The sequence below is a fragment of the Castor canadensis genome, chromosome 10, assembly GCF_047511655.1.
Source record: "Castor canadensis chromosome 10, mCasCan1.hap1v2, whole genome shotgun sequence".
In the NCBI taxonomy this organism is placed as follows: Eukaryota; Metazoa; Chordata; class Mammalia; order Rodentia; family Castoridae; genus Castor; species Castor canadensis.
In genome coordinates this window covers 148,369,156-148,396,943 of record NC_133395.1, presented here as the reverse complement: position 1 = coordinate 148,396,943, position 27,788 = coordinate 148,369,156, and the positions used below count along the sequence as shown (strand labels likewise).

Below are 27,788 nucleotides of genomic sequence, written 5' to 3'. Positions count from 1 at the left end.
TCTGTGTCAGAATTGGTTTGTCAGGCGTGGGGGTGGTCTCCCTCCTGGCCTCCTCTTCTCCCTCGAGGAGGCAGGATAGCAGCCCTGCTGCCTGAAAGCCCCTTTCATCATAGGATCCCTGTCTAAGTGACAGGGAACCAGCCCAGGTTACCAGAGTGGGCACCCAGCTCATGGGCACCTGATTCAGGCACTCACCAAACCCTGAGCACTAGCCATAGCCTGGCACTGCTCTTGGCTGGGAACAGAGCAGGAGCCGTGTACACCCACATGGGGCTCTCAGCTCCTGACTCTGAATGACAGTTCTGCTTCCCCCAGGCTGCCAGGCTTCAGCAGGTAAGGCAGCCTGAGCCCTTGTACATCTGAAAAAGCAGGGAACCATACCTCCCTCATGGCTGGGCACCTGAGACCTCCCCAATACAACCCTAGATGAAGACGCCTGGGGTCTAAAAAGGGACAGTGACTTTCCCAGGACCACACAGGCGCCCCTGGCAGGCCCCTACTGCCCTTAGGCTGCTTCTTGCTCAGGGGCCTCAGGCTGGAACCCAAAGGAAGATGTCAGCAAGGCTCCAGGCAGGGACTGGCAGTGCCTACCTGCCTCCCCCAGCCTGGAGACTAATCCAGGGAGGCCACTGGGCAGGGCAGGTGGGCACCTGGACTAGCTGTGGGCTCAAAGGTGAGAGGACCAGTCTGATGTGCTGTTGTCTCAGTATAGAAATCTGTTTAATGGTTGAGGAATGTGTACACACCATGGCTCTGCAAAGTCTCCATAAAGGCAATTTCCGTGTTTTAAAAAATAGACTTGATATAAAGATTTATATACTCATAAATAGGTAACATGAAAATTTCCCAAAATAAATGCATTCTTGGGCTGGCTGAGCCCCGCCCCTCCTCCCCATTCTAGGCCCTGAGGGTGAGGGTCTGGCTGGAGGAGCCCCAGTCCTGGCAGTGCTCCTGGAGGGAGAGAAACTGAGCTCAATGTGAAAATGGAGAGCTTCCTCCAGCTTCTTACCCACAGGGGCCTGTCCCTGGGGCCAACTCCCTTCCTGGGAGGACTAGAGTCTCCTCTCTGGTTTGGGGGTCAGGATCCATGTCCCTCCCTGCTTCACTCCGGCTGCAAAAATGGCAGTTTCTCTCAGCTCAAGCCCATGTCACCTGGCCTCCCAGACCTCCTCTAGCTGTTCCTCCCCTCCAAGCCTCCTGATGCTCCCCTTGCTTTCTCTTTTCCCTACTCCTCTACACTTCCGCCTCTCCCTGTACTCTCTCCTCTTCCTGCAGAGCACCACCCCAGTCCTCCCCTACCTCCCCCTGCTCTCTCCTGGCCACCTTTCTCCACCTGCCCTGCTACTGTTGAGTAATTTATAAACAAAGGAAGAGATTTAAGCTGTTCTCTTGTCCCAGAGGCCTGGGCTGCTGGGGGCCTGCCAAGTTGCCACAGGGAAGGAAACAGAGGTTGTTTTTGTTCTGTCACATTTCCCCATTTTCTAGTACTCAAACCCAGGTCTCCTTTGACAGAGGCCTAAGGCCTGGAGGATCAGAGTTCTCCTCATATGATGTAGCAAGGCAGATGCCCCCACAGAGGGCCTAAGCCTCTTGCCCCTCGCATTAGTGTATGAGAACAGGTGGTAGTAGAAATGGCTTCAGCTCAAGATTCTGGGGAAACTTGCAAGTCATGGGGTTAGGGTTAAGGAAAGAACCTGTTCTAGGGGGTGACACCTGAGGTCAAGGAGGGGCCAGTTCTCCTCAGATCTACCGCTGGTCATTTGTGGGACTCTAAGTCACATGAATAAAAGGTCAGGGATGGTAAAGGAAGAGGGACCGGGGGCGGAGTGAGGGCTGAGAGGCCAGGTTGTCCCACACAAGACAGAGGGTGCTGGGGTAAAGATGCAAGGCAGAGCTTGGACATCCTCAGGGCCCTGGACCTGGTATGACCTTTCAGACCTGCCACCTGACAATAGAATTGGAACCCAGAGGACAGCAAGGTATTCAGGTAAGAAGCCAGGCAGAAGGCCAGGTGGTAGCAGGGGAGCAGAGGGAGAAAGCAGGGAGTCCAAGGTAAACTTGGATGTCTAGGCTAACCTCCTGGAATAAGTGTGCTCCTATCCATGTTCACAGAAGGCAGGGATTCACCTAACCCACATTTCTTGGGATCAAGAAAGGGGAAGAAGTAGATAGGCCTTCCTGGGTTGCTGGATGAGCAAACAGGCCACTAGCGAGAAGGGCTTCCTGGGCCCAAGCTGGCCCAGTGGTTCTCTCCTCACTTTGCAGGCTTCAGACCTCCAGCACTTGGAGGTTGGAAGGGTGGTGGCCCAAGGTGACAAGTTTGCTCCATCACATCCACTACCATCCCTGCAAAGGATATGGTGGAGGGCCCTGTAGATCAAGTGGCCTCTGTCTTCCCTCCCATAGACCCTGGGGAGTTGAGGGCCCCTACTGTCCTGGTAGGGCCCATCCCTAGGAGGCCCCAGGCCTGCAGCAGACAGCAAGGCTTCTCAGAAGTAGGCAGCAGGTAGCAGTGGGCAGTCAGTACTTGTGCTCAGATGGCCAGACTTGTCCTAGAACTGGGGCTTCCATTTGAGCACTGAATGCAGGACCAAGACTCCTGGCAAGTTTCCCAGCATCAACAAGATAGCGTCAGGCTTCATGCCAGTTCTCTTCCAGCCTGGACCTACAATGAAAGCTCAGCTCTGCCCCTCCTGACTATGTAACCCCCAAAACAGTCCACAGAAGTTGTGGGGCTAGAGGGAAGCTCTATTCATGGTACACCCAGTCCCAGATGGGTCTGAGGACCTCACAAGGCCTAAAGGGCACCCTTGGTGCTAGGCACTGTCTACCCTGCAGGGTGGGCCCAGGCTCTGCAATACAGGGGCTGGGGAAGGCACCAGCTTTCCCCGCAAGTTGAAAGCAGCAGGCTGGGCCCAGGCCCCATGCAGCTCTCACCCTTGCCACAAGCACAGTGAGCATCATCCCTACATGGAGCAACCCCTCAATGCAGGTTCTGGCCTGCATGTCCTCCTGGGAAAGGGGGCTGACAAACTAAGTGCTTCGAGTGGAAGCAAGGGCAGTCTAGGGTCCCTGCCCCTGTACTGGGCTGAACATGGCCCTTCTGGCTGGGGATCTGGACCATGACTGACACCCATGGTTCTGAAAGTTTATTTCTGGGAGGCCCATGTTGAAGAAGGCAGGACAAAACTGGGCTAACATGAAGGACCTGGCTTGGGCAGATCTCTGGTTCCCCAGAGTTCCCCTCAACCAATCACTGCGAGCCCTCACCCAGAGAATAGCACATACCTTCTAACTTCTAACCTCAGCACCTGGCACAGTTGAGGCAATCCCTCAGGCCAAGGACCATCAGGGCCTCACTTTTTTTGAGAAACTCTCAAAACCAGTGGGGGACAGGTACTCCTGATCAGGGCAGGGAAGATTTCTGCACATGGAGTAAGGCAGGGTGCCCAGCCCTCAGATATCAGCAATACAATACAAGCTGCTTCTTTTTTTGTTTTGTTTTGGTGCTAAGGATTGCACCCAGGGTCTCGCACATGCTAAGCATAAAGTACACCCCCCCACCTCCTTCTTTTACCTTGAATGTTCACTTTCCTATCTCATCCCACTACTCTCTAACTTCCAAGAGCAAGTGCTGAAAGATCAGCTGTTTTTTGCAACTTGCCTGGCAAAATTTTGGGCCCCAAGCCAGCACAGTCCCCAGCTGGTCATGAGCCATGACCCCACACTTGTGCCCATCCAAACGAGAAGCTACATGGAAAACCAGAAAAACCCAAGAGGTCTTGGTAAGGCAGTGAGCCAAGGAGTTGTCTGTGAGCTCCAACCTGGCAGTGAAGGAAGGCAGTCGTTTCCACCTGGGTGAGCTCAGCCTTCCCTGGGGTGGTGCTCAGGCACCAGTCTATTGGTCTGGTTGATCTTGCTCTCTGTGCTCCAGATGGAGGCCCCAGAATGACCTGTAAGAATCCGGGGCACCAGCATGTCCCTGGAAAGCAGCAGTCAAGGTAGAAGATGAGCAAAATTTGCATGTTGGAGACCTAAGAGGCACATGTTGGCCCCTCTCCTACCACAGTCCTGGAATGTGAAGAATGTGGAGGGACACAGCTGCCTGGCAGGATGGGCCCTGCCCTGTGCCCACAGGCCTCCTTACAAAGGGTGTCCTGCTTCTCCATTTCTGCTAGGCATCCAGGCCAGGGATGCAGAATCCCAGGGCTTTACCCAGCAGCTCTAGAATGGCTGGTGCCCTGGAGGGCTGGGCTTGGCAGGCCAGAGAGAAAAGAGATTGGGAAGCCCCTGCCCTGCCTGCCCTGCACCCTGGTCAGCATCCACAGCCCCAGCTCTCCCCAATATCCTTGCTGTCCAGTTGGATGTGGTTGGTGCTCTTCTCACTAAACATGGGGCCTCCATGCCTCATGATGAGCTCGGTGGCCACCCTCATGAAGGCCTCCTCCACATTGCTGGAGTCCTTGGCAGAAGTCTCAATGGCACATAGGATGTCATAGTGCTCGGCTAGACTCTGTGCTTCAGCCAGCTGGACCTCTCGGAGCTCAGCAAGGTCCGACTTGTTTCCTGTGGAGAAAGGCCAGGGTAGCACGGTGAGACCAACAGGTGCCACATAAACTCAGCCACACTGAGAGCTCCACACATGCACTCCCTTCTGCCAGGTACAGATAAACACACCTGAGCATAGGAACTTATCTTTCTTAAATTAGCCTTTCTTATTTTAACCACTTTCTTTTCTTTTCTTTTTTGATGATACTGGAGTTTGAACTCAGGGCCTTGCACTTGATAGGCAGGCACTCTACCACTTGAACCACACCCCTAGCCCTTTTTGCTTTTTGATTATTTCTCACAAAGGGTCTTTTGTTTATGCCCTGGCTGCTCTGGACCATGATCCTCCTATTTATGCTTCCTATGGAGCTGGGATGACCACACTCAGTTTTTTACAGCTTGAGATAGGGTCTCAAGAACTTTTTGCCTGGGCTGGCATCAAATCTCTCTGCCTCCCAAGTAGCTACAATTATAGACATAAACCATCACATTTAGTTACTTAAAAAAAAAAAAGGGTTCTTGGGGCTGGTGGAGTGACTCAGGGACAGAGTGCCTTCCTAGAAAGCATGAGGCCCTGAGTTCAAACCCCAGTCCCACCAAAAAAAAAAAAAAAATGGGTTCTCACTCTGTTGCCCAGGCTGACCTCAAACTCCTGGGCTCAAGAGATCTTCCTGCCTCAACCTCTTGAGTAGCTGAACTATAGGGTGTACCCCCACACCAGACTGCCTTTTTATTTTAAAGCTCTTATTCTATTTGTCAGTCTTTTGTTTTCTCACTTTGTTGCTTTTTTTTTTCCCTTTGCAGTGCTGGGGATGGAACCCAGAGTTCATATATGGTAGGCAAGTGCTCCACCACCAAGCTGCATCCCCATCCTCACTGCTTCTTCTAAGAATGAGAAATAGGAATGTTTGGAGAGAAGCACAGGTGCCTTAGAGCTGGAAGACCTGGGTGGAGCTCCAGCCTCCTATACTTGCATGTGACCATTGGGTGAATCACTTCATCTCTGGGTCTTGGTTTCTAGGTCTCTCATGCCACCTTCAGCACAGGAGAGCAGAGCAGGGAATAAAAACATCATCCATTAGCACCAGGCAGGCACTACACAAATGCTGAAGAAATCTGGTGGGGTTTTTTGTTGTTTTGTTTTGGGTTTTTTGCTAAAAGTTGTAATTATTTGTTCTCATCTATTTCCTTGGTAATGTTTTTATTCTTTGTAAGATCTTCTCTTTTTCTTCATGGTGCCAGGGCCTCGCCATGCTAGACAAGAGCTCTACCACTGAGCTAGGCCCTCAGCCCTGAGAGTTTTGATAAGTTTGTTTGTCTGAGAGTAAGGACACAGGCTACCACTTTACCTAAAAATATACCTTTGGCTCCTCCTCGAAGGGGTTTTCACTAGTATTTTTTTAGTCTCTAAATAGTTAATATTTGTAATGTGATTATAGAGAGGCCAAAAAAGTAAGTAAAAATCTAAACTTTGTAACATTAAACCAACAGTAGCCAATTTCATCATGGAGAAAACTGGATCCTGATTTCAAAAAACTAGAAAAAAATTTGGGTGTGGTGGCGCACATCTATAATCCTAGCTACTCGGGAGGCAGAGATCAGGAGGACTGACATTCAAGACCCTATTTCAAAAAAAAAACCATCACTAAAAAAAGGGTTGGTAGAGTAGCTCAAGTGGTAGAGTGCCTGCCTCGCAAGTGTGAGGCCCCGAGTTCAAGAACCAGTACAGTCCCCACCCCAAAAAAAAAAAAGAAAAAAAAAACAGAACCACATGTAACACTAAGAACCAATTATTAATCTGAATACAGACCAGCTATTTGATACCCATAGGGAAACGTTAATATTTTCAAGACTTTTTGCTTTTTATTTTGGGGACGATCTCACTATGCTGCCCAGATTAGCCTTGAAGCCCTGGGCTGAAGTGATCCTCCTGCCTCAGCCTCCTGAGTAGCTAGAACTACAAATACATGACACCATTCATGGTTAGGAAACATGAATATTTTTAGATGTGAAAAATAGTATTCTTAAATAGTTTTAAGTATTTTTGACTTATAAATTTATGCTGGAATAGTTACAGATGAACTGGTTTAGAATCTGAGATTGGTCCAAAGATACTATAAGGGAAAGGAGTAACAAAGGTAGATATGAGTTGCTAATTACTGAAGCAGGGTGATGGGTTCCTTGGGCCCATTATACTATTCTATTTTTATACTGTATAAAATGTGCTTTAATAGAATGTTTTCTAGAAATCTCCTGAGTAAAATGATTTCTAGAAATGTCCTAGGTAAAAGGGAAGTGGTTGGGCCAGGTAAGGACAGAAATGCTCCTATTAGGGCAGTGTGAGTCTAGAATGCTCCACATCCCGTGGAAGGCAGGTACACAAAAAGCAGGCTACGAGGGCCTACATGCTGTCCTTTTCTGTGGCTAGAGCTACAGTCAGGCCCTATCTGTGCATATGAGTCAGAAGATTCAGCCTGACTGTAGAGTGAGGACCCTGGGGACCACACAAATACTAAAAAGCTTCTCAAGCCCAGGTCTGGGAATTTCACGTGATAGGAAAAAGGGGCAATGGAGGAAGACAGCACTCATCTGCAGCAGTGACTCACAAAATGGGGTTTCCACCTGGGAAATGGTTAGAAATGCACATCCATGGGCCTCACCCACCCTCCTGAACAAGACCCTCCAGAAACAAGGCCCAGCATCTGTAATTAACAAACCTTCAGAGTGATTCTGAAACCCACAAATGATTGAGCACCTGTAGCATAGTAGGACAGAGTAGGTCACTGAATTGCAGTCAGCAAAACTCAACTCAAAACTCATAGCTATGTGATAAAAGGCTGTGTGACCTTGGATAAATCACTCCACTCCTCTAAGCCTCACCCCATCCTTCAAAAGGGAAGAGCCAAGGTTATGAGAGCTAGGTCACACATCCTCTCTGACACTTCAGTGCCAATGTATGATGCTTGGTGCCATGGTTTGAATGTGATCTGTACCCTCAGAAACCCACGCTGGAGTTTAATTGCCATTGTGAGGTATAAAAGGATAGAAGCTTGGTCCAACTCTGGTGTTTAGTGGGGCAGGTAATTAGCATTAGATAAGGTCATCAGGGTGAAGCCCCATGATTGAATCCCAGTGGTTTTATGAGAGAGACAGCAGACACATGTGGCTTCCTGTTTTCTACCATGTGGTATCCTGCACCATACTGGAGCAGCCAGAAAGAAGCCATCACCAGATACAGCCCCTTGGCCTTGGACCTCTTCAACCATGAGGCAAAAATAACCCTCCTTTGTTTACTACGTACATAGTGTGTGGTGTTGCATTATTAGCATCAGAAAGCAGACTAAGACACAGAAACTATAAGGCAAATTTCATCTCCCTTTCTTCTGTCCTCTAATTCCAGCTTTGAATCCAATTTTGAAAGTGGTTAGTAGGATCAGGATTTACAGTTCAAACCATAACTCCCTCCATGCCTAGTCAAGCTCCAGCCTCCCTGCACTCAGGCTGTAACTGTACTTGAAAAGAAGGCAGATATAAGAGAAGGAATTCATGGTCCCGAGGACCCTCCTGGCTGTCTGGATCACCAGCTCACCAATCAGCAGCTGCACAATGTTGGAGCCAGCATACTTCCTCACATCCTCAATCCAGTGAGGCACTGACAGAAAGGAGCTCCTCTTGGTGATGTCATATGCAAGGATGGCCCCGTTGGCACTGCGGTAGTAGCTCTGGGTGATGGTGCGGAACCGCTCCTGGCCGGCTGTGTCCCAGATCTGCAGCTAAAGAAAGAGGGAACCTTGGGTGAATCCCATGCTGTATGCCGAGCACAGGGACAGGGAGGGTGACCCCACACACCCATGCCCAGAGCAGCAGTTCCACTGGGGTCTAAGGAGTCAAGTGACACATAGTCAGGCCTTCCAAGCCCTTAGAAAGCAACCCAGTGGCCCAACAGTTAGGAAGAAAGGAAGATGTGAAGAGAAGGCAGATAGCTTGTCTTGAACTCTATAGAGTCCCTAGGAAAAGAAGACGAAGGGCAATGGATACATTCTGAACTGGGTTGCTGTGGGCCCACTTTCACCTCAACACTGGGCTCACAGCCAAGGGATCCCTTCCCTGTAAGTTCACCAAGTCCTGGCCATGCATAAGGCCCCTTCAGCATTAGAATTTCCCAATACGTCTGTGGCCTGGTGATGAGGAGGCTAGGCTGGGGCAGTAGGTGCCTGTAGGGGTGATGGGTAGAGTACTCCCTTGCTTCTGTCAGCTGACCCAGCTTGGCCAAAGCTAGGGATCTGGGGTCTTTTCCCACCATGTCTTCATTTAACAAAAGCCTGCCGGTGCCCTCTGCTAAGCCCCCTGGCTGGGCATGAGCTGTGGAGGTGCCCAAATGTGGAGGAGCTTTGCTGGCTTCCTTTAGAAGGAGTGGTCTGCAGGATAGATCTCAGATCTGGAGAGGAAGAGGCTAGGTGGGTGGGCGTGGGGCAGACCCACACCTTCCACGTGCCTGGGCTCTCTGAACATGGACACCAGCCCACAGTCTGCACTGAACTACAGGCCTGTCATCCTCCTTAGCAGCACAAGCACTCTGGGTACATCTTTTTCCCCAATGCTGGCAATGTGGATGTGACTCCATTTTCCCAGCCAGGGCAGGGAGAAGTCTGAGTGTTAAAGCTCTGGGCTACAAGGTGCCAAGTTAGATCCTATTTTCCTGACATTTCCTATTTACACCTTGGCTTGAGAAGCTCTAACAAAATCAGGTCCTACATTCTGTAGTGCATGGGTCCACCAGCTCATACAGGGCAGTGGGGGTGAGGCGGAAGGTTCACAAATCTAAGATCCAGAAGATAAAGGCATAAAACATGAAAGACACACAGTCGAACCAACAGGAAAAAGGCAACTTGGAGGGAACAAACTCTGCAGAAGCAAAAACTGAGAAACAATCATTAATACTCTTTTCTTCCAGAAAAGAGCCACGAAACAAGAACAGAGGATGATGATGATGACGACTGTGTGTGGTGAGTATGTGTATGTGTGTGTCGGTGGATGGGGGGTGTGGGTGTGGCACTGGGGATGGAACCTAGGGCCTGGTGCATGCTAGGCATGTGCTCTGCCACTGAGATACACCCCTAACCCCAGAATACTGTCTTTTAAAGGTAGGGGTAGGGGGAAAGTGGCACTCAGAAAGAAAATATGGAAATTAAAAATATTAACAAATTTTAAAATACAACATAACGGAAGACAAAGTTGGAGAACTCTCCAAAGTAGAGAAATGCAAAAAGATGGAAAAGAGAGAAAATAAAACTATGGAAGTAGCCTAAGAGAGCAGGATAATAAGTTTCAGAAAAAGAGCCAGGCACCAGTGGCTCACACCTGTAATCCTAACTAGGTGGGAGGCTGAGTGGGAGGATCACAGGTTGAAGTCAGGCCAGACAGGGAGTTCGCAAGATCCCATTTCAACCAATAGGTGAGTGCGGTGGCACAAGCCTATCATCCCATACTACATGGGGTCAGGAGGGTTGTCGTCCAAGGCCAGCCTGGGCAAAAAAAAAAGTTCTTGGGACCCCCATCTCAAAAGAAAAAAGCTGAGTGTAGTGGTACATGCCTGACCTTTCAGCTAACACAGGAAGCCTAAATTAGCAGGCTCATAGTCCAAGCTGGCCTGGGAAAAAAGCAATAATCACATAAAAAAAATCTGGCATCATGGCTCAAGTGATAGTGCCTGCCTCACAAGCACAAAGCCCTGAGTTCAAACCCTGGTACAACCAAAAAAAGGGAGAGAGAGAGAGAGAGAGAGAGAGAGAATCCAATTTCTTTCTTCTCTTCTCCTCTGCAGTGCTTGGGAAGAAACTCCAGGACCCTTCACATGCTAGGCAAGTATTCTACCACTGAACTACACTCCCAGCCCAGACCTCACTCCAGTTTTTCTCTTCAGTGCACTTTACTACCTGACCTAACACACACAAGAATGCATGCACACGTGTGCATTTTTTAATGTTTACTCACTCTGTTAATTAAGTTTCACAAGGGAAAGACTGTGGTCTGTCTGGTTTTCTGCTATCTGCTCAGGACCTAGCACAGTGCTAGGTCATCCTGAGAGCCTATTGCCTTCCCTGGTCTGGTCTCCATCTGTTAGCTAAGACCTCAGGTCCCAGCTACAGAGACAGCTCACAATGGACTCATTTGAATACTGACAAGGCTGAGAGTCTTTTTTTCATTGTCCAGGGTACATAATTGGCCTTAAACAGCTGATAACACCTGCCAAGCTGAAACCACCACCAGGTCCCCCTCTCTTGGCTTGCTGTGGTGCTTGGTTCCGTGTCCTCCCACCTGGCACACTCCAGACTTGTCAAACTGTTACTGGCCAAGCTTTCTGATCTTGCACTCAGTCTATAGGGGAAATTCTCCAGGCTGCTGATATCTGGAGTCAAGTTCAGAAGCATCTACTGGACCCAGAGCACTGCTTAGACCCTAGTGAGGGCAGGAAAGGGCTCCCAGAGTGTGCATGCTTGGAAAAGAACACTGCCTCTCCTCTCCCACTCAGCAGGGTCAGCCAGGTGAGTTCAGTCCTGGGTTGCAGGCCTATCTTTGATCTTCATGATGGAGAACAGGGGTGAGGCTTCTTTTTTCTAAGCTCCACACCTAAAGACTGTAGCTTACACTAGCCTTCAAATCCCCACACTCTGACCAGGCAGTATCACCTTTGTCATCTCCTTTTTCAGGTTGGGCTACATCCATCTTAGCATTTGGATGCACTCCTACCTATTTTTCAGGACCCCATGACAGCTGAGACCACAGGCCCATGCTCCAGCTCTAGGGAGAATCAAATCCTCTTTCTCTCATGTTCCAAGAGCCTCTGACCCTGCCTCTGTAGCTGCTCACACCAGAGTGTGTCACCTGTTTTAGTCAAGTGTGCCTTGTTAGATGCCTTTGAGAGCTAGGCAGGGAGCATGAGATGGGTGGGACCCAGTGACAACCAGAAAAGGATCTCTGTCTCTCACATGCACGTACACACACAAACTCCTTTTCTCCTACCATGTGACTCCCTGCACTGCCTAGGGACTCAAAATAAGCTACTTTTTGGCAGTACTGGGATTTGAACTCAGCACCTTATGCTTGCTAGGCAGGCACTCTACCACTTGAGCCATGCCCCCAACCCTTTTGCTTTATTTTATCAGGTAGGGTATTGCTATTTTGCCCTGGCTGGCATGGACCAGGATCCTCCTACTTAAGTTTCCTACATAGCTGGGATGACAGGGCATGCCACCACACCTATCTTTTTTCATTGAAATAGGGTTTTACTTTTGGGGGACTTTTTGGCTCAGGCTGGCCTCAAACCATGATCCTCCCTATCTCTACCTCTCAAGTAGCTGGGATTTCATGTGTGAGCCCCCATGCCCAGATATAACCTCTTTTCTTTATAAATAAAATTTAAAAAGGAAAGAAATGAAAGAAAGAACATCGCACCTAAAGCAAATTCAATAAAGAGACAAAGCAGTCAATCACTATTCTGTGGCACAAATAAGTTGGGCTTTAGAGTGGGAACTGGCCCAGGGTTGCCAGTATGTAACTCCAAGCTTATCAGGCTGTCTCTTGTTGTTGAGAATGGGCCTTTGAAGGAACCCTATCTTACACCTTTCTGTGCCACCAGTAACTAGCACAGTGCCTGGCCCAGAACAGGCTCTGAACAAATCAGAAATTCAGTACTCATGGTCAGGTTGAGGCAGCAAGGCTGCAAGCTGCTGTCCAGGGATTCACGGTTCATGGTCCCATTGAGTGAGTTCACATGTGCCCCACTGGGAATCAATCTTGTTTACTGCATTATAAGCACCAATAGAAGTTGAGTTCCAAGACCTATATCTAGCTCTGTCCCTCCCAACGGAAACAGAGAAAGAATTTGTTTAAAGTCTTTTTCCAGAGTAAGAAAACAGGCAATAGAAATTTTCTTGCTTCTTCATCTTAGAAAAAGACCTTGGAAAAGTTAGTTTTCAGGACAAATGCTGAAATGGTCAGAATGACCCAAATACAAGTTCTTGAGCTATTTTTTTATGGTGTCTTGGGATGTGGTGAGTCAAACCAGGAGGTGGATTGAGGGCCCCTCCTCCTGCTCTGTTTGGTTCTCCAGGGAAGAGCTCAGCTGCAGGTTCACAAATGCTACAAAACCTCTACTATGTTATAGTAACCAGTCAAAGACAACAATCACTACCCTGTGGGCATTCAGCTGGCTAGGGTCCTTTTGTTCTACCCATGTAGAAATCATGTTCAGGAGAAGCTCTTCCAGTGTTGGCAGTCCTGGGCCCTTCAGCACCCAAGTCCTAGGGACTGGACTCTAGATCCAGAGGTTTACAACCCCAAGCCCTGAGAGCTAAGGGCCTACTGCTCCAGGCTTTAGCAACCAGACTTACAGCTCTAGGCACTCAGCTTGGAGGCTTACTGCTCTGGGTTTTAACCACCAGTAGCCCTGGCACTTGGAAGATACTGTAATCCTCAACTTCCAGCATCTATAAGCAAATTAGCAGCAGGCAGTAGACAGCAACTGCTACTGTTACAGATCCTGAGGGGGCTTTGGGTATTGGGATCCTCAGCACCTACAGTGACTAGTATTATAATTCTCAGGCCAAGAGTATCTGGAACCCTTGGCCCTTAAGGTTTGGCAGCTCACTGGAACACTTCCAGTGACTGGGACTTGCACTTTCTCTTCTCTGGCTCCTCATACCCTTCTTTCTTCAGCCTCAGCTTTCCATTCTATTTCCGCCACTTGTTAGTTTCCATCCCTCTAGTCCCCATCATTTCTGCCCTGGCCACTCTTTATCTGACCTCTCATCACTACTGCTACTTCCCGTGTCTCCTCAGTTGTTGGACAGAAGTCTTTTATGAGGCCTAATATTCCACCACCAGGGCTACACAGGAGGTTATCTCCCGGCTTCCTCTGAACAGCCTGCTTGTATAGCCAGAAAGTAGGTGTGGCAAAGGTGTTTACACCACTCACAGCAAACCTTCATGTAAATAAAGGACTATATTTGGACCAATCACAGGCGTTCTGCTGGGCCACCAGTGAAAGTGCTCCCTCTCTGGCCTAGGTAGGAATAAATGGCTGCAGGGTCATCCAGTATTCACAAGGTTTGTGATTGCCCAAAATCCAGCCAAGTTGTCTGAAACACTCATAGTGAGAACCGCTTCTTCAGGACCCAGAGCTGTGCTTCAGCAGCAAGCAGCTGTGATCACATTGTAGCTTCCTCAAGGACTCTATGGAGTGTTCAAAGCAGCTCCCTGGCTGGACAGTCCTCTGCTCAAGGAAGCCAGGCACCAGGGAAGGTCTAACAGGTACCAATTAGAAAGAGGTGGGCCCCTCTGATGTGTCTCAGACAGAGAACAAGTGATGATGAGAAAGAACAAATTACAACACGATGGTGAGGAGGCATAGGTGGGGACATGCAAAGTGGGCTTGCATGCAGTGAGTGTCGGAGGGCTCCTGAGGACTTGGGATAACATCCCGCACCCAAAATTCCTCTCACCCCTTCAACATAGTTGCTCAAGGCACAGTTACCATAGAGGACTTTGTCCCTTGTCACAACACAACTTTCTGGTAGGTTCTGCAGCAATGCAGTCTCAATGTGGGAAGGACCCTAGCCTCTACCCAATGAGCCTGCCTCAGTGGCTCAGGAAGGGCTGCCAGCTCCCCGCACCCTTCTTCCCTCACAGGAAGTTCAGACCGTCCACCTACTAGCCCAAGGTGCTTCCTCCATGGCCTGCTTCCCCACCATCACCACCAAACACTACCCTTGCAGGCTCCTTGTGGCACCAGGAGCCCCAGTGCCCTCCAAGTCAACAAGGCCCAATTCATGCAGGCACTACTGGGCCAGGAGGGCACCAAATTAACAGGAGAGCTGTAAGTTCTTCATGGTGACCATGCCTACCAGGAAACGTTTCTGTGAATAAGAACAGCATTCTTAAGAGTCATGGCCACAAGTGCTGACTTCCAGAGCCTTCACGATTCCCTAAAACCCAAGCATTCTCTTTTCCCAAAATTCTTCATCTACAAGGGCCCAGCCTACAGGAGGCCCGGATGCACCCTGTCCCAAACTGACATCTCCCCAACTCTCAGACCTTCCCTCCTGTGTCTGGCTAGGACCTCAGACCAGCCTTCGCCTTCCTGTCCTCCTCCTCCACTCTGCTCTGTTATGGTATCAATTCTCAAGAACAAACTCTGGCAGGCAGCCTCCCCAATCCCCCAGACTCAGCTGACCACTTTGCTTCCTGCTGCCCTAAGGACACTCTGCCAAAGGACTGGGCTCGCCTGGGAGCTTCCCATGGCCTGGTCTCCCCCACATTCCAGCTGCACGTGCTTGGACAACCAATCAACCTCCTCTTGTGCCTGCAGTTTTGCATGTGCATGCCACGCAAAGTGGAAGCTAAAACCCCTTCCACCCTTAGGAATCACTCACCCACTTTTCAGGCCCTCATTGAATCCTCATGCCTCTAGCCCTGGGGAGGACAGGCTGCTGCCTCCTCTGGGTTGCCCTAGCCTGTGGCATGTGTCCCCACATATTCATGACAGCCACAGCCACTGTGCCCTGCTCTACAGGAGCTGTCCTCACTGTCTACACTCTGCCCTGCTGTTGCCACAGTGACCCTAAGGTGTACAGGTCCGCATGTAATCCAGTGCTTGGCTCAAATATCCCAGTCACCACAAGAACAGCACTAATAGCATCCCATGTTAGGTCCTTGTTTACACATCTGTTTCTCCAACCAGAGGTGATTCCTGAACAACAGGGACTGCTTCTGATTTACCGTTTTCTCTTTGGGACCTGGAGCAAAGCCTGGGAGAAGGCAGGTACTTATGAGGCAATGAACAAACCATAAACTGGTTGCAGTGCAATTACCTCCTTAATTCGTAATCAAAGTCCCAGTGTGTCATCTGGGCAGCCTCTAACTAAAACCATAATTAATATCCACAGAGTACCTTCCAGGTTTCAGGTGTTCTTCCCTTTTAATCCTATTTCAACTGGCCTGCTGCTCCAGACAGCAAAAGTCAGCCCATGGCCTTGGCTTTTTTTTTTTTCTCCTCCAGATGCTAGAAATTGAAACCAGGGCCTCAAGCCATGCTTAAGTGCATGGTCAACCAGTAAGCTACACCCCCAAGTACCATGGCATTTAATACTCCAAGAATCAGAGTCAAAAGAGCAAAGAGGAATTTTTTAAAATAAACAGCTCTGTGTGGTGGCGCACAACTATAATCCTAGCACCTGGGAGGCTGAGGCAGGAGGATCACAAGTTCGAGAGCAGCCTGGGTTACATAGGAGTTGGAGACCAGATGGGTTATGTAAAAAGACTCTGTCTCAAAATAAATAAACAAAAATGGAGAAATCAGTAGCACTCCCTAACTACATGATCACACATGGCCTGACTACTATTGAGGAGCCTGACATCATGGTCCTCAGCATGTTGCAGGATAACACACACATCACCTGTGATACATTCTCACCAGAACAGTCTAACCTGAGGCTAATGGAGCCTCTAAACATAACTTCCAGCTTACAGAAAATATAAGGGATAAAGAGACAAGTGAAAAGATACCACAAGGAGACAATACCAGAAGGTGACTCTTCAAGTAACAATAATAAAAAATCAATGTCATCCTTAAAAAAGCCAGTCCAAACAAGGTGGTGCACACCTAGTCTCAGCAACCTGAGAGGCTGAGGCAGGATGACTGCTTAAGCGATCCTGGGAGTTTGGGGCCAATCTGGACAACAGAGACAGATTCCCATCTCAAATAAACAAAGAAAAAAAAAGTGGTGTTGTTCTGGACTAAAAGTCCAAAGAGGCACACCAACCAAATGAAAAGTGGGGACAGTGAGTGTACTCTACGTTGAGGAGAAACACAGTAAAAAATACTTGTCGGGAGAGGTCTAGGGCTGTAGTTCAGTGAGAGCCCATGCCTAGCATGCATAAAGCATCCCCAGCACCACCAAGAAAAAAAGACACTAGGGGAAACTGGAGAAACTTGAAGTGGCAGCTGATGTTAGCTGTGGGCAGAGTATTATGATCATTCTCATAACCCTCATTTAAAAGTTGCATGTCAAGGTATTCGGGAGTGAAGTATGATGTCTAAAACTTAATTTCAAATTTAAAAAGTTGAGGGGGGTAGCCTAATGGTAAAGCATTTGTCCAGCATGTGTGAGACCCTGGACTTAATCCAGTCCACTGGGGGGAAAAAAGACGGAGGAAAAGGTAAGGGACATGGAGCATGTATTTCTAAGTTTAAGCACCTGTCCTATACAACCCCAGAAGAGAAAACTGAGAGGACAAGAAGCAGCTCATTTTAAATTTTATTTATTTACTTACTTACTTACTTTGCAGTGCTGGGGTCCTGGGTGAGCACTCTACTGAGTTACTCCCCAGCCTGAAGATTTCTTTTAAAGGAACCTGTAGAATGCAACTTTAGACAGGATGGTCAGGTAAATTCAGGTAAAGCCAAATAATAATCTGTTGTTGTTCACGTGTGTACACAATGCACAGCAAACTGTCTTGAAGCCTGTCCTGACACACATGGGCCTCCCAGCCATCACCACTCTCTTTCCCAGTAGCAGGGACCCGAGTTCCCACAAGGAACTTTTTTTACCTCACATTCATCACACCCTGTGTGCTCCTTGCTAGAACTTGATGGGAACCCTGTGACATCTCCATGCAGCATTCTGGAGCCCCTCCTTCAGCTGAACTTCCAGAGTCTGGGCAGCTGGCCATGGGACCTCGCGACACCCTCCCCTGTTGAGATGTAATTCCCCTTCTCTATTGCTGTCACACACTCATTCATGCAACCAACACTTGTTGAGGGCTTGTTCTGGAGAAAATAACCTCAAAGAAAACTATAGAGTCAAGAGTTTATATCAAGGAATTTGCCTTGGCATTTTAATAATAAAATTAATTTTTCTGTGTTATTTCTTCTATTTATCTCATGGAATTTTCACATATTTCCTAAAACTGACTTTTGTCTGTATATTTATTATATAATACAGACTTGGCAGATACTGATAATTCATAGGCAGCAAACTGATGTTTAGTCCAACAACTATGATCCTTTCCTTTCTTTTCTTTCTCTCGTTCTTTCTTTCTGATGGCACTGGGGTTTGAACTCAGGGCCTCACACTTGTTAGGCAAGCACTCTACTACTTGAGCCATATCCCCATCCCTTTTTGCGTTGTTATTTTTTCACATACAGTCTCACATTTTTACCTGGGGCCAGCTTTTGGACTGTAATCCTACCTATACCTTCCACATAGCTGGGATTATAGATATGCACCACCATGCCTAGTGTGCTTCTTGAGAGAGAGAGTCTTACCAACTTTTTGCCCAGGTCGGCCTCAAACCACAATCCTCCCCATCTCTGCTTCCCAAGCAGTTGGGATAACAGACATGTACCACCACACTCTACCTTCCATTTTTTGGTCATGAAATCACCCACTATCTGTTTACCCACACATAGTTAAACCCTGACAGGGGAATCAGTTTTTCATTGGAGACTATACATAGAATATTTTTAATTTGGGGGCTGAGGTGTAGCTCAGTGGTAAAGAGCATGTTTAGCACACATGACAACCTAGGTTTGATACCCAGCACCAAAACTCCACCTATTTTCTATACTTCTCAGACATAAAAAATGGATTATCTGGATTGCATTGACAAGGGACTTTTTTCAGAGAATGAGGAATTCCTGGAGTCAGGAGAAGCTGTAGCACCCATACACAATGACAGGAAACTACCTGAGGAGGTGACACGTCCCCAGCCTCAAGCTGTTAGTTTGGATCTTTAGTGTTCCCAAAGGCCCACAAGTTAAAGGCCTGGTTGCCAACCACGACAGTACTGGGAAGTGGAAGAATCTTTAGAAAGTAGGGCCTAATGGAAGGAAGTTAGGACACTGGGGGTGTGTCCCTAAAGGATATATTGGGACTTGGGCCCCACATTTTAAACCAAAGAATTAATAACACTATGCCAGGCTCAAATGGCCTGCTGACTATTTAATGATCAAGTCCACCTTGTAAGACCTGCCAAAAGAGAGAGCTGTGGGTTCCAAAACACTCTTTTAAAAGTGGACTGTCACAGCTGATTAAACTTCTGGGAACTATAATTTCTTAAGGAGTCAACTCTGAAAGGAACAGCACCCATCTAAACATCTAAATCCTGGATTGTTATTTCAAAAATCAAGCCACATTACTGTGCATGCTAGCCATACTTCTTATTTGGGGCAGGAGGGGCAGGTTGCTTAGTTTTTAAGTCAGGTCTTACTGTTGCCCAGCAGATCTCAAATGCGTAGGCTCACGTGATCCTCCTGCTTCAGCCTCCAAGTTGCTGGGACCACAGACACAGGCCACAGCAACCAGCTTAACACCCCCTATTTGGGATGATGTCACCCCATGATCACTCAGGAACATGCACAAAAACCTCTAAGAACTGATGCTCTCATACCTCAATAAAGATTATGTTCCAATGGAGGAAAGGAAGCTTACAAAGGCAAATTATGCAATTAAGCACAGAAGAAAAGGCGCAAATGGTGCCTGGGTATGAGCTATTAATGACAAAGGACTTTATTACTGAGCTCAAAGCAGATTAGAATCCCTTATCTATCAGAATTTCATTAGTTTCTCTTACAATATGAACAATAAAACAGCACTTCATAGGCAAGACTAGAAAATGAGCTTTTCCTGTCATTCACATTGGTTGTTTCTAACACTTCTCCCAATTAATTTGAATTAACAAGGATTTATTTATTTATGAGCACTTGGCATTACAGTAAGGATCTAATTCTGCTAATCGAGATGTAAAATGTAAGCAATCTACAAGAACCTAGATTTTAAATTGGTCCCAGACCTTCTTGGTTATTAGTTTGTTAGTGTGTTTGCTCATGGGTAGAGGACATGATACTGCAAAGAGAAGAAAACTGCTGACAGCTAGGCTGTCCTGAAGCTCCTGAAGGCTCTGGTTCACTCTTTGCCACATTCAGGCCTTCATTTCCCCCCACAGGTGCTGGAAAATCAAATGGAGCAATGCATGAGGAAAGCAGTGAAAATCAGTAAGATGCACCCGAGAGAGAGGGCTGAGTACTCATAATGCCCAGAGCACCCAAAGAAAATCACATAGCCTCAGGCCTCAACAAAGGCCAAGCACAGGCCCAGCCCTCTAAACGGTGAGGCAATCAAAGAAAACTTGTAAGTTTAAGGAGCAAAGAAAGGACACGAATAAAGACACAGGATGTCCTGAGTGCCCATGTGGAGCCCTAAGGTGCTGAAGGCCTCATGTGACTCCACTTCCCCATGATTCCTCATCACTTTAGAGTTATTGCCCAAGTCCCTTCTAGTGCTAACACAACTGCTGGAGTCCAATCTCCTGCCCTTTCTTACACAGAAAACCTTCAATGGGCATGTAAGACAGGTATAACACCCCCACCCCAGGATTATAAGAAACCCCTAAAGGTGAGGTTTATTTTACATTGAAAATGATTACCATTGGAATCAAGGACAGATTTCTTCAGACAACCAGCATGACCTAGAACTTCTCTTATCTAAGTGTCCTTTTGCTATTTCAGATCAAAACTGAAAAGTTAGGCTGAGGGCATGGCTCAGGTGGTTGCATGCCTGCCCAGCAAGCACAAAGTCCTAAGTTCAACCATCCAATCCCACCACACACACACAAAAAAAAAAAACCTGAAACGTCAAACTGATTTTATACAAATAGAAAATGTACGCAAGCAAAGCCAGAACCTTGACTGGAAGGACTAAAAAGCCAAACGTGTGTGTGTGTGTGTGTGTGTGTGTGTGTGTCTGTGTGTGTGTGTGTGTGTGTGTGTGTGTGTAAAATAAACAAAGATTTCCAAGCTGGGGGTACAGTTCAGTGGTAGATCACTTGCCAAGCATGCATAAGGCCCTGGGTTCCACTCCCAGCACCATAAAACACACACACACACACACACACACACACAAACAATTTCCTTTTACCCCCCTCTTCTTTGGGAAATATCAGAAGCAGCTACAAAAACAAAGTTGACTTGTGGGGCAAGGGCAGTTTGAAAGTCGAGGTCAAAGGTCCTGAAATCTGGAAGCCCAGGTCCAAGGACATAAACTTTACCTCTAAAGTGGCCTGACAGAGAGCTGAGCAAAGGGGTACAACTCTAACAGGGCCAACCTCTATACTGCACTTGAGGCCTGTATGCCTAGTGATCTGCAAAACTGAGTTTATATAACAGGCCTTTGTGTTGTCCCAGATACGAGGGAGTAGAGAAGCAGTCAGAATGGTTTAAGGATTTAGAGCCAGCTAAGATTTCCTGAGGGACAGTGTGGTGGTGAGGAGTGAGATGGGGGAAAGGTGTCCTCTGTTTCAACTAGGGAGGAAAATGGTAACAACAGCCAATAATAAAATTTATACTGGCTTACATTATAAATATTTGGCTTTATTTACAATATGCTTTTGGGAAAAATAAGAAATAGTAATACTGATTGCTTCTGCTTAGAGGGTACTATTGGGTGGCCTGGGAGAAAAAAGGTAGAAGGGATATATTTTGCTTTTAAGTCTTGGAAATTTTGGAATTTGAACCATGTGAATGGATTATCTATTCAAAAAACGAGTCAAGGAAATTTTAAACTCTTTCAAGCATGTCCACAGTTTTTCACAACCCTCAGAAGCAGGCAGAGTCCTATTTCATAGACCAAGCCTGAGGCTCCAAGAAGGAACCTGAATTGCCCAAGGTTGTGGCAAATATGGAAGACGCAACTGGTCAGACTCCTGATCCGGGGTTCTGTTTTTCAGAAACGCCACAATGAGAAAGACCAGCAGCACTCAGATTCATGTTCTAAGTCCAGTCCTGTGAGCTACAGCCAAACAAATCCACATGGGCACAGGAAATGACCACACAGAAAGGCTTACTAACTAGCATAACACATATGTGAGCTGTCCAGGTTATCCAAATGTTCTGGTTAATTACCCCAACACTCTTTGGGTGCCAACTCTTATTAATGAAAACCTTTTTAAAATGCTGAAGTCCACATTCTTCTTTCAGTGACTGCAACGCACAACTGCATTTTCACAACATTCATCAACCTTCAGAACTTCATGGTCACCTTTACTGGCTCAAAGGGAATCAGAATATGGTCAAGTGTAAAAATGAGCACTAGGCTTAAGAGCCAACCAAACCCTGGTTCAAATCCTGGTTTTCCTAATGACCTATAAGAGACCTTGGGTAAGCTGGTCACTTCATTTATCTTGGCTTCAGCCTCCTCACTATAAATATGAACAAATGAACAGGTATGTATTGAATATATTTCTGTTGCTGGCCCCATACCTTAAGGAGAAAAACTAAGAAGGTAATTTCCAGTCAAGGTAAGTGCTATGAGCAGATAGGAAAGATAGGAAAGAGGACCTGAGAGGTCAGAGCAGGCCTTTTTGAATAGGTGGCACTCACACTGGAACCCGAACGATGAAGCAGCAGTTAAACAGGGATCTAGGAGCAGAGCATGACAAGCAGAGGAACAGGTGCAAAGGTCCTGAGGCAGGAACAATCCTGGCATGTTTAAAGGACCAAGGGCTAGTGAGGTTAGCAAATACTGAGTGAGGGGCACAATGGAGAAAGATGAAGTTGTAGAGGCAGACAGGGGCCCATTCCTTCAGGTAAGTAGTTTGTTATTCTGGTTACAACAGGAAGTGAAACAAACAAAAACAGGAATTTAATTAGATCTGTATTTTCAAACTTTTTATATTTCAGTGGAAGAACTCTTTAAGCAGATAACAAGTGAAACTTCAACATACAGCTGGATAAAAGTGGCCATGACCACTTAGTGGTTGGTACTGTGTTGTGGATAGAAGTGGCACTGTTCTGACAGTCTGGGAAAACAGCTAAGGCCCTTCTGAGTCTCTGCCTCCTTGACCCTCCCAACTCACCCCAATGCACCTCAACCAAGAAGAGTTGGACCCCAACAGGTGATCTATGTCTAAGGTTCCTCAAGCTCTTACAAAACCCAGCATCAGGACTGGGGGTGTGGCTCAGTGGTAGAGTTTATGTGCCAGGCTCTGGGTTTGATTCCAGGACCCCATAGAGAATACCCTCCAGTCAGCAGAACACAGCCTCTCAAAAAGAGCAACCACTGTATCTTTGAGCGGTTATAATACACCACACAAACACAGCCTTTCTGCTGCCTCCAAAGGACAGCATTCTGGAGGTGACCATAAGGAAAAGAAATAATGAGCTGCCCAGCCTTGCATTGCATAACCTATGCTTGGGTACACAGTCCACCCTAGGCTCCCTAGGCCACAGGCTGTTATCTCAACAGGCAAACAGGAACACTGCCCCTCCCTGACCACAGTCAGCACAGGGCCACAACATATCCGGCACAGGTCAAAAGCTTTATCCCTTTATTTTCACACTGTGCTTTCTGAGTGTGTGACTGCTGGCATCTTCACCAAGAACACATTCAGCCATGGACCACTCCACCCATACCAACCTTCCCTTACCATTTGCTCCAAAGGGGTGGTCCAGAATAACTCAGATTTGCCTTGTCTAGTCTATGGAGACCAAAATACACTGAAATCCAAGAGTAAAAAAACCTTGCAGGCGAAAGTTTCTGCTTGCCCAGTCACATCTACTCTAGAGGCACTGTGCTCATTCATATAAACACTGTTGACTTACTTTTTCTCTACGATGGGGCAGGAGGGAGGCAACACCCAGAAATTATCCGAATTTTACAGAAACGAAAACAAAGAACTAAGTATCCCGGCCAAAGGCAACAATGAACAGGCCTACAGCCACCCAGAGAGGCTCTTACAAAACCCAGCAGGTAGCAGTCAACTGACCCCATCCCGACTCCACGTACTGAAGCCGGAGGCAGACCCTGCCTGTGCTGCCCAGCCCTGAGCTCTCTAGAGTTGTGGGAAGGACTGGACATAGAGCCAGGGGTACAGCACTTGCCTGGCATGTGCAAGGACGCGATCGAGTGATACAGAAACTTGAAAGGGTTTCTCAAAGGTGCGGTTCAGTAAGTTACTGGGTGCCTGTGTGAGCAAGAACAATGCTCTGCCCTGTCCAGGTCGGAGGACAGACGCCATGGTGAAGAAACGGATTTCATTCATCACAAACATTATCTGTAAACCACTGCCGGGACGTCGTGGCAACCACATCCTGCTGTTTCTCGGGGCTCCTGCCAAAGCTTGGTCCCCCCTCCCTTTCCGGTATCCGCCAAGTTTTCGGTTTCCACCAAGCCCCAGCTGGGGGAGGGCCGCCGGGCCTGGCGGAGAGACTTCACCGCCGCGTCCACCAGCAGGGCAGGGAGGCGTGGCCAGGCCGGAAATTCTGACAAAAACTTTGGCCCTCGGGTGCCAGAAGCACCACTTCCTGGTCCTCGCTAGCCACGGGGGAGGCGTTTCTGGCCGTTCCCCTCCCGAGGGACGCGGTCGGGGATGGGGGCAGGGTTGGCCCCCATCCGTAAGACGCGGGCCCAAGGCGGCCGTCCCCGGGCGAGGCCACTCAGAGCCAAGTCCCACGGGCGCGAGCTCGGGAAGGCGGGCTTCCCGCTCTTCTCGCCCGGCCCGCGCCGTAACCACTCCCGGAACCAAGGCGGCGCTTTCGAACTTGAACCCAGCCCAGACCCCGAACCCAGGCCTGCTGGGCAGGAGGGAAGGACTGGGCAAGAGCCGCAGGAAGCCGGACGCTGGCGCGGCGTCCGCCCGCCGGGGGGAAGCGTGCGGCCCGCGCCGGCCTCCCACCTTGACCCGCTTGCCCTGGATCTCCAGCGTCTTCATGGTGAAGTCGACGCCGATGGTGCTGCCCTGGCGCTCCGAAAAGGCGCCCGTCTTGAAGCGCTGCACCACGCACGTCTTGCCCACGCTCGCGTCACCCACCAGCACCAGCTTAAACAGGAAATCGTACTGCTCGTCCTGGTCCCCCGGCCCCGGCCCCGCCATGGCCTCGGGAATCCCAAGAGCCGGCGCTCGGGACTCTGGGACCGGCCTGGGCTCACGCTAGCCGCGGGCCGAGCTCCGAGAGCTCCAGCCCGCTGGCCGCTGGCGACGTGGAGCCGCCGCAGCACCTGAACCAGCGGCGCCGCCGACCGCCGGCCACCGGCCACAGCCCCGCCCCGGCCCGTAGTCCAGCGGCTCGGCCCCGCCCCGGATCACCCAGTCCGGCCCTCTGCAAAGCTCCCGGCCAGCCCTCAGCTCTGCGCCGGACCAGTAGAACCCCGGGCCCGCCCTGGCACCGCCCTCAGCCCGTCTGGCACCGCCTTCAGGCCTGCGCAAGCCTCATTGCTTCCTCCGCACTTCCCAGCCGACCCCACCTTCAACATCTGGCTCCGCCCCGGAAACGCCCCCGACCCGCCCCTCAGCACCTCCCGGACTCCGCCCCCAGCACCCGACTCCGCCCCTAGGGCTTCCAGTCTCTCCGCCAGCACCGCCCCGACTCCGCCCCAGGCACGCAACTCCCCTCCCGGCACCGACTCTGTCCCCCCTCAGCGCGCCAGCACCGCCTCTGGTCTCCCTCAGCATCTCTCCGGGCGCGCACTCAGCACGGCCTCGGATCCTCCCCTCAGAACCTTACCGACACCGCCCTCAGCGCCCCTCCTGCCCCCTGCACCGCCCAAACTCCTCCCCCACGCCCTCCCTCCCTCGGCATAGGCCCCGCCCCCACGCCGTCCCGCACCGCCCCCCAGCACCGCCTCTCCCTCAGCACCGCTTCAATCCCGCCCTCGCACCGCCCCTGACCGGCCCTCACCACCGCCCGATCCCGCGCTCCGCACTCCTCTTCGCTCTCAGACCGACCCCACAGTCAGCACAGCGTCCCGGAAGTCCGCTTGCAGCAACCCCTAGTGTTAGTCCCGCCCCTAGAGACTCCGCCCCCCCGCGGCTCTCGGCCCTGCCGCCGTCCTCCTGGCCCCTCGGGCTGGACGCCCATGGTCCCAACTCCCTCCTCAGCCCGGATCCCAGCTCGGTCCCCGCCAGCCGGCCTCCCTCTTCTTCCCTGGCAAGTCCACCGGCATCGCTAGCCCCGAGGACCCCAGACCAGCCTTACGGGAAGGCAGAAGAGTGGTTAGTTCTGAAACCCCACTCCCATAGGAAATGCCCAACAGCTCCAGCTAGGAAACCCCAAAGTGCTACTGAAAAGGATTCTCAAGTACACCAGACGAAAGTGGAGAACCGCCGTGGGCTGAGAAGGGACGCAAGGGTCCCTAGCTGGCCTGGCTCTGAGGGATTGGCCGTGCCTCCATCTGAGCTGCGGTGCACCGTGCAAGGTGGAGAGGGAGCCCGACCCGGCATGGAGGGAAGGGGGTGGACAGCAGGGGCGGGAGCAGACGTGGCTGACTGTTGCCTACGCGAGAACGGCACGGGGCAGCGGGGCATCCTGTTTGACCTGGAAGCATTCTAAAACTGGACTGCGAGAAGAGTTGTGCAGTTCAGGAAATCCATTAGTCATTAAAATGCACACTTAAAAGAGCAGATTCCACACGACGGATTTACACCTCAACAACTGCATTTCTTTTGGTACTAAACTGAAGGGCACAGTTGCATTTTATTTGAAATGGAAGATGGTGAGTGGGATGAGTGAAGGTGACTGTTGGAGCCACTGCCACATGGTACCCTCCCAGATACCCTATAATCACAACCATGTATGGATCAGTTCTCTCCCAAGTGGTCAGAAGGACAATTCTGCCTGCTTATTCCTTCCTACGTTATTTCCATGTTTTTTTACCCCAGCAGTATGGGATTTGAACTCAGGGCCTCATGCTTGCTAGGCAGGTGCTCTACTGCTTGAGCCACTCCACCAGCCCTTTTTTTGAGATGGGAGTCTTGCTTTTTGCCAGGGCTGGCCTTGACCTTGATACTCCTGATCTCTGCTTCCCAAGTAACTAGGATTACAAGCATGACCCACTGGCGCCCAGCATCTTTTTCTTACTTTTTACAATCACTATTACTAAAATAGATAGCCTATAACAGTATCACCCAGATTTTCCTTATGTGGCAGCACTAAGATTAGTGCTGAAAATGTGCTCCAATCAAAAATAAGGGTGAAAAACTCCATGAAGACAACCAGATACTAACCATGATACCCTGTGTGCTTAAAACAGAAACGTGCTTGCTGCTAAGTATGAGAGAATTAAATGCAAGAATAACACAAAGACCTTCTGTAACAGTTGGAGACAGACGGAGGTGCTCTGGGCTGGTATTCTAGAAGAGCTCTCCTTTAGACAGCCCTCAGCTCACCTGGTGGCCAAAGAAAGGGCAGACATCCCATTCTCCCCATACTCTCAAAATGTTATCAACTAAATTAATCCCCCTCCTCAATGCGTCTGTTGATGGTCTCATACAGGAGACTGTGACACAAAATACACAGCCCACCTGCCTCAGAAACTTTCCTCCCACCTCTACCCACGTCATGTGCCCCACTCTCATTGCTACCCAAGACCAGGCCCAGCCTCCCCAGATTGCCCTGGCTTCTGCCCTGGTCTCAGCTTCTGGTCCACCCTGCAGGCCCCCACCCCACCAAATCTGGCACCTCCTACTCAGACAACTTCAAGAATAGCCCCAGACCCTCAGGAATAACCACATGTTCAAGGCCCACCTCTCCAATATCATCTGCTCCCCTCTGCCCTGAAGCCCTCACTGGATTTCCCAGCTCCCAAACATACTAGCCAGAGGCCCTACCACACATGGCCTGGCCAGAGGGGACTGTGAGCAGCTCCATCCCCCCAACTTTATTGAAGAGGAAGCTTAGCTCCAGACTGCAGTTGACTTGTACTTAGGTCCCAGGGGGCTGCATCATAAAAGTATGTGGTGCAGGAATCGAGTACAGACCTGTTAGAGGGAAACAGATGGACCACAGCCACTACTGCCCTACCTGGGAACCTGTCTGTTCATGAGTAAAAGAGGGTAGACCAAGCTTGCTGCCCCTTCAGGTGGGTTAATGCACAGTGAGAAAACCCCTCCAGAGCACCAGGAGGAAGCAGGGAAAGGCTGTTACCCCTTGTCAAGATAGACCTGTAAGCTCATGTTCCAGGGCATGGGATAGGTGTAGGCCAGGCAGAAAAAGAAAGGATTGAACCCCCTTCTGGTTTATATGGCCCAAAGCATTAGTAGGGGAAGTCAGGGGCTGGAAGTGCAAAGCAAGAAAGAGTGAGGAGGAGGAGAGTCTAAGACTGGCTGGAGTGGTGGAACTCAACATTTAAGCAAAATAGGAGGGAGACTGTGTTTTAGACTCACAGGAGGATGGATGGGGTAAGGGA

General features: G+C 49.4%; 1 protein-coding gene across 1 annotated transcript; it reads right to left on the bottom strand.

Moving 5' to 3' along the window:
* Positions 1-693: 693 nt before the first annotated feature.
* On the bottom strand, positions 694-24,652 carry Rab43 (RAB43, member RAS oncogene family). Its single transcript, XM_020179557.2, has 3 exons — positions 24,280-24,652; positions 8,138-8,321; positions 694-4,566 (listed from the first exon to the last, which is right to left on the bottom strand). The coding sequence occupies exons 1-3, from the start codon at positions 24,475-24,477 to the stop codon at positions 4,316-4,318; spliced, it is 633 nt and encodes a 210-aa protein (XP_020035146.1). The 5' UTR covers positions 24,478-24,652; the 3' UTR covers positions 694-4,315.
* Positions 24,653-27,788: the final 3,136 nt, after the last annotated feature.

What these genes read in the sequence shown, in the direction of transcription:
- Rab43 (XM_020179557.2), bottom strand. Translation starts at nt 24,477, where the DNA reads ATGGCGGGGCCGGGGCCGGGGGACCAGGACGAGCAGTACGATTTCCTG. An exon ending in TCCAGGGCAAGCGGGTCAAG is followed by an intron (nt 8,322 to 24,279) that starts GTGGGAGGCCGG and finishes CTCTTTCTTTAG; the next exon opens with CTGCAGATCTGGGACACAGC. An exon ending in CATTGTGCAGCTGCTGATTG is followed by an intron (nt 4,567 to 8,137) that starts GTGAGCTGGTGA and finishes CTTTCTCCACAG; the next exon opens with GAAACAAGTCGGACCTTGCT.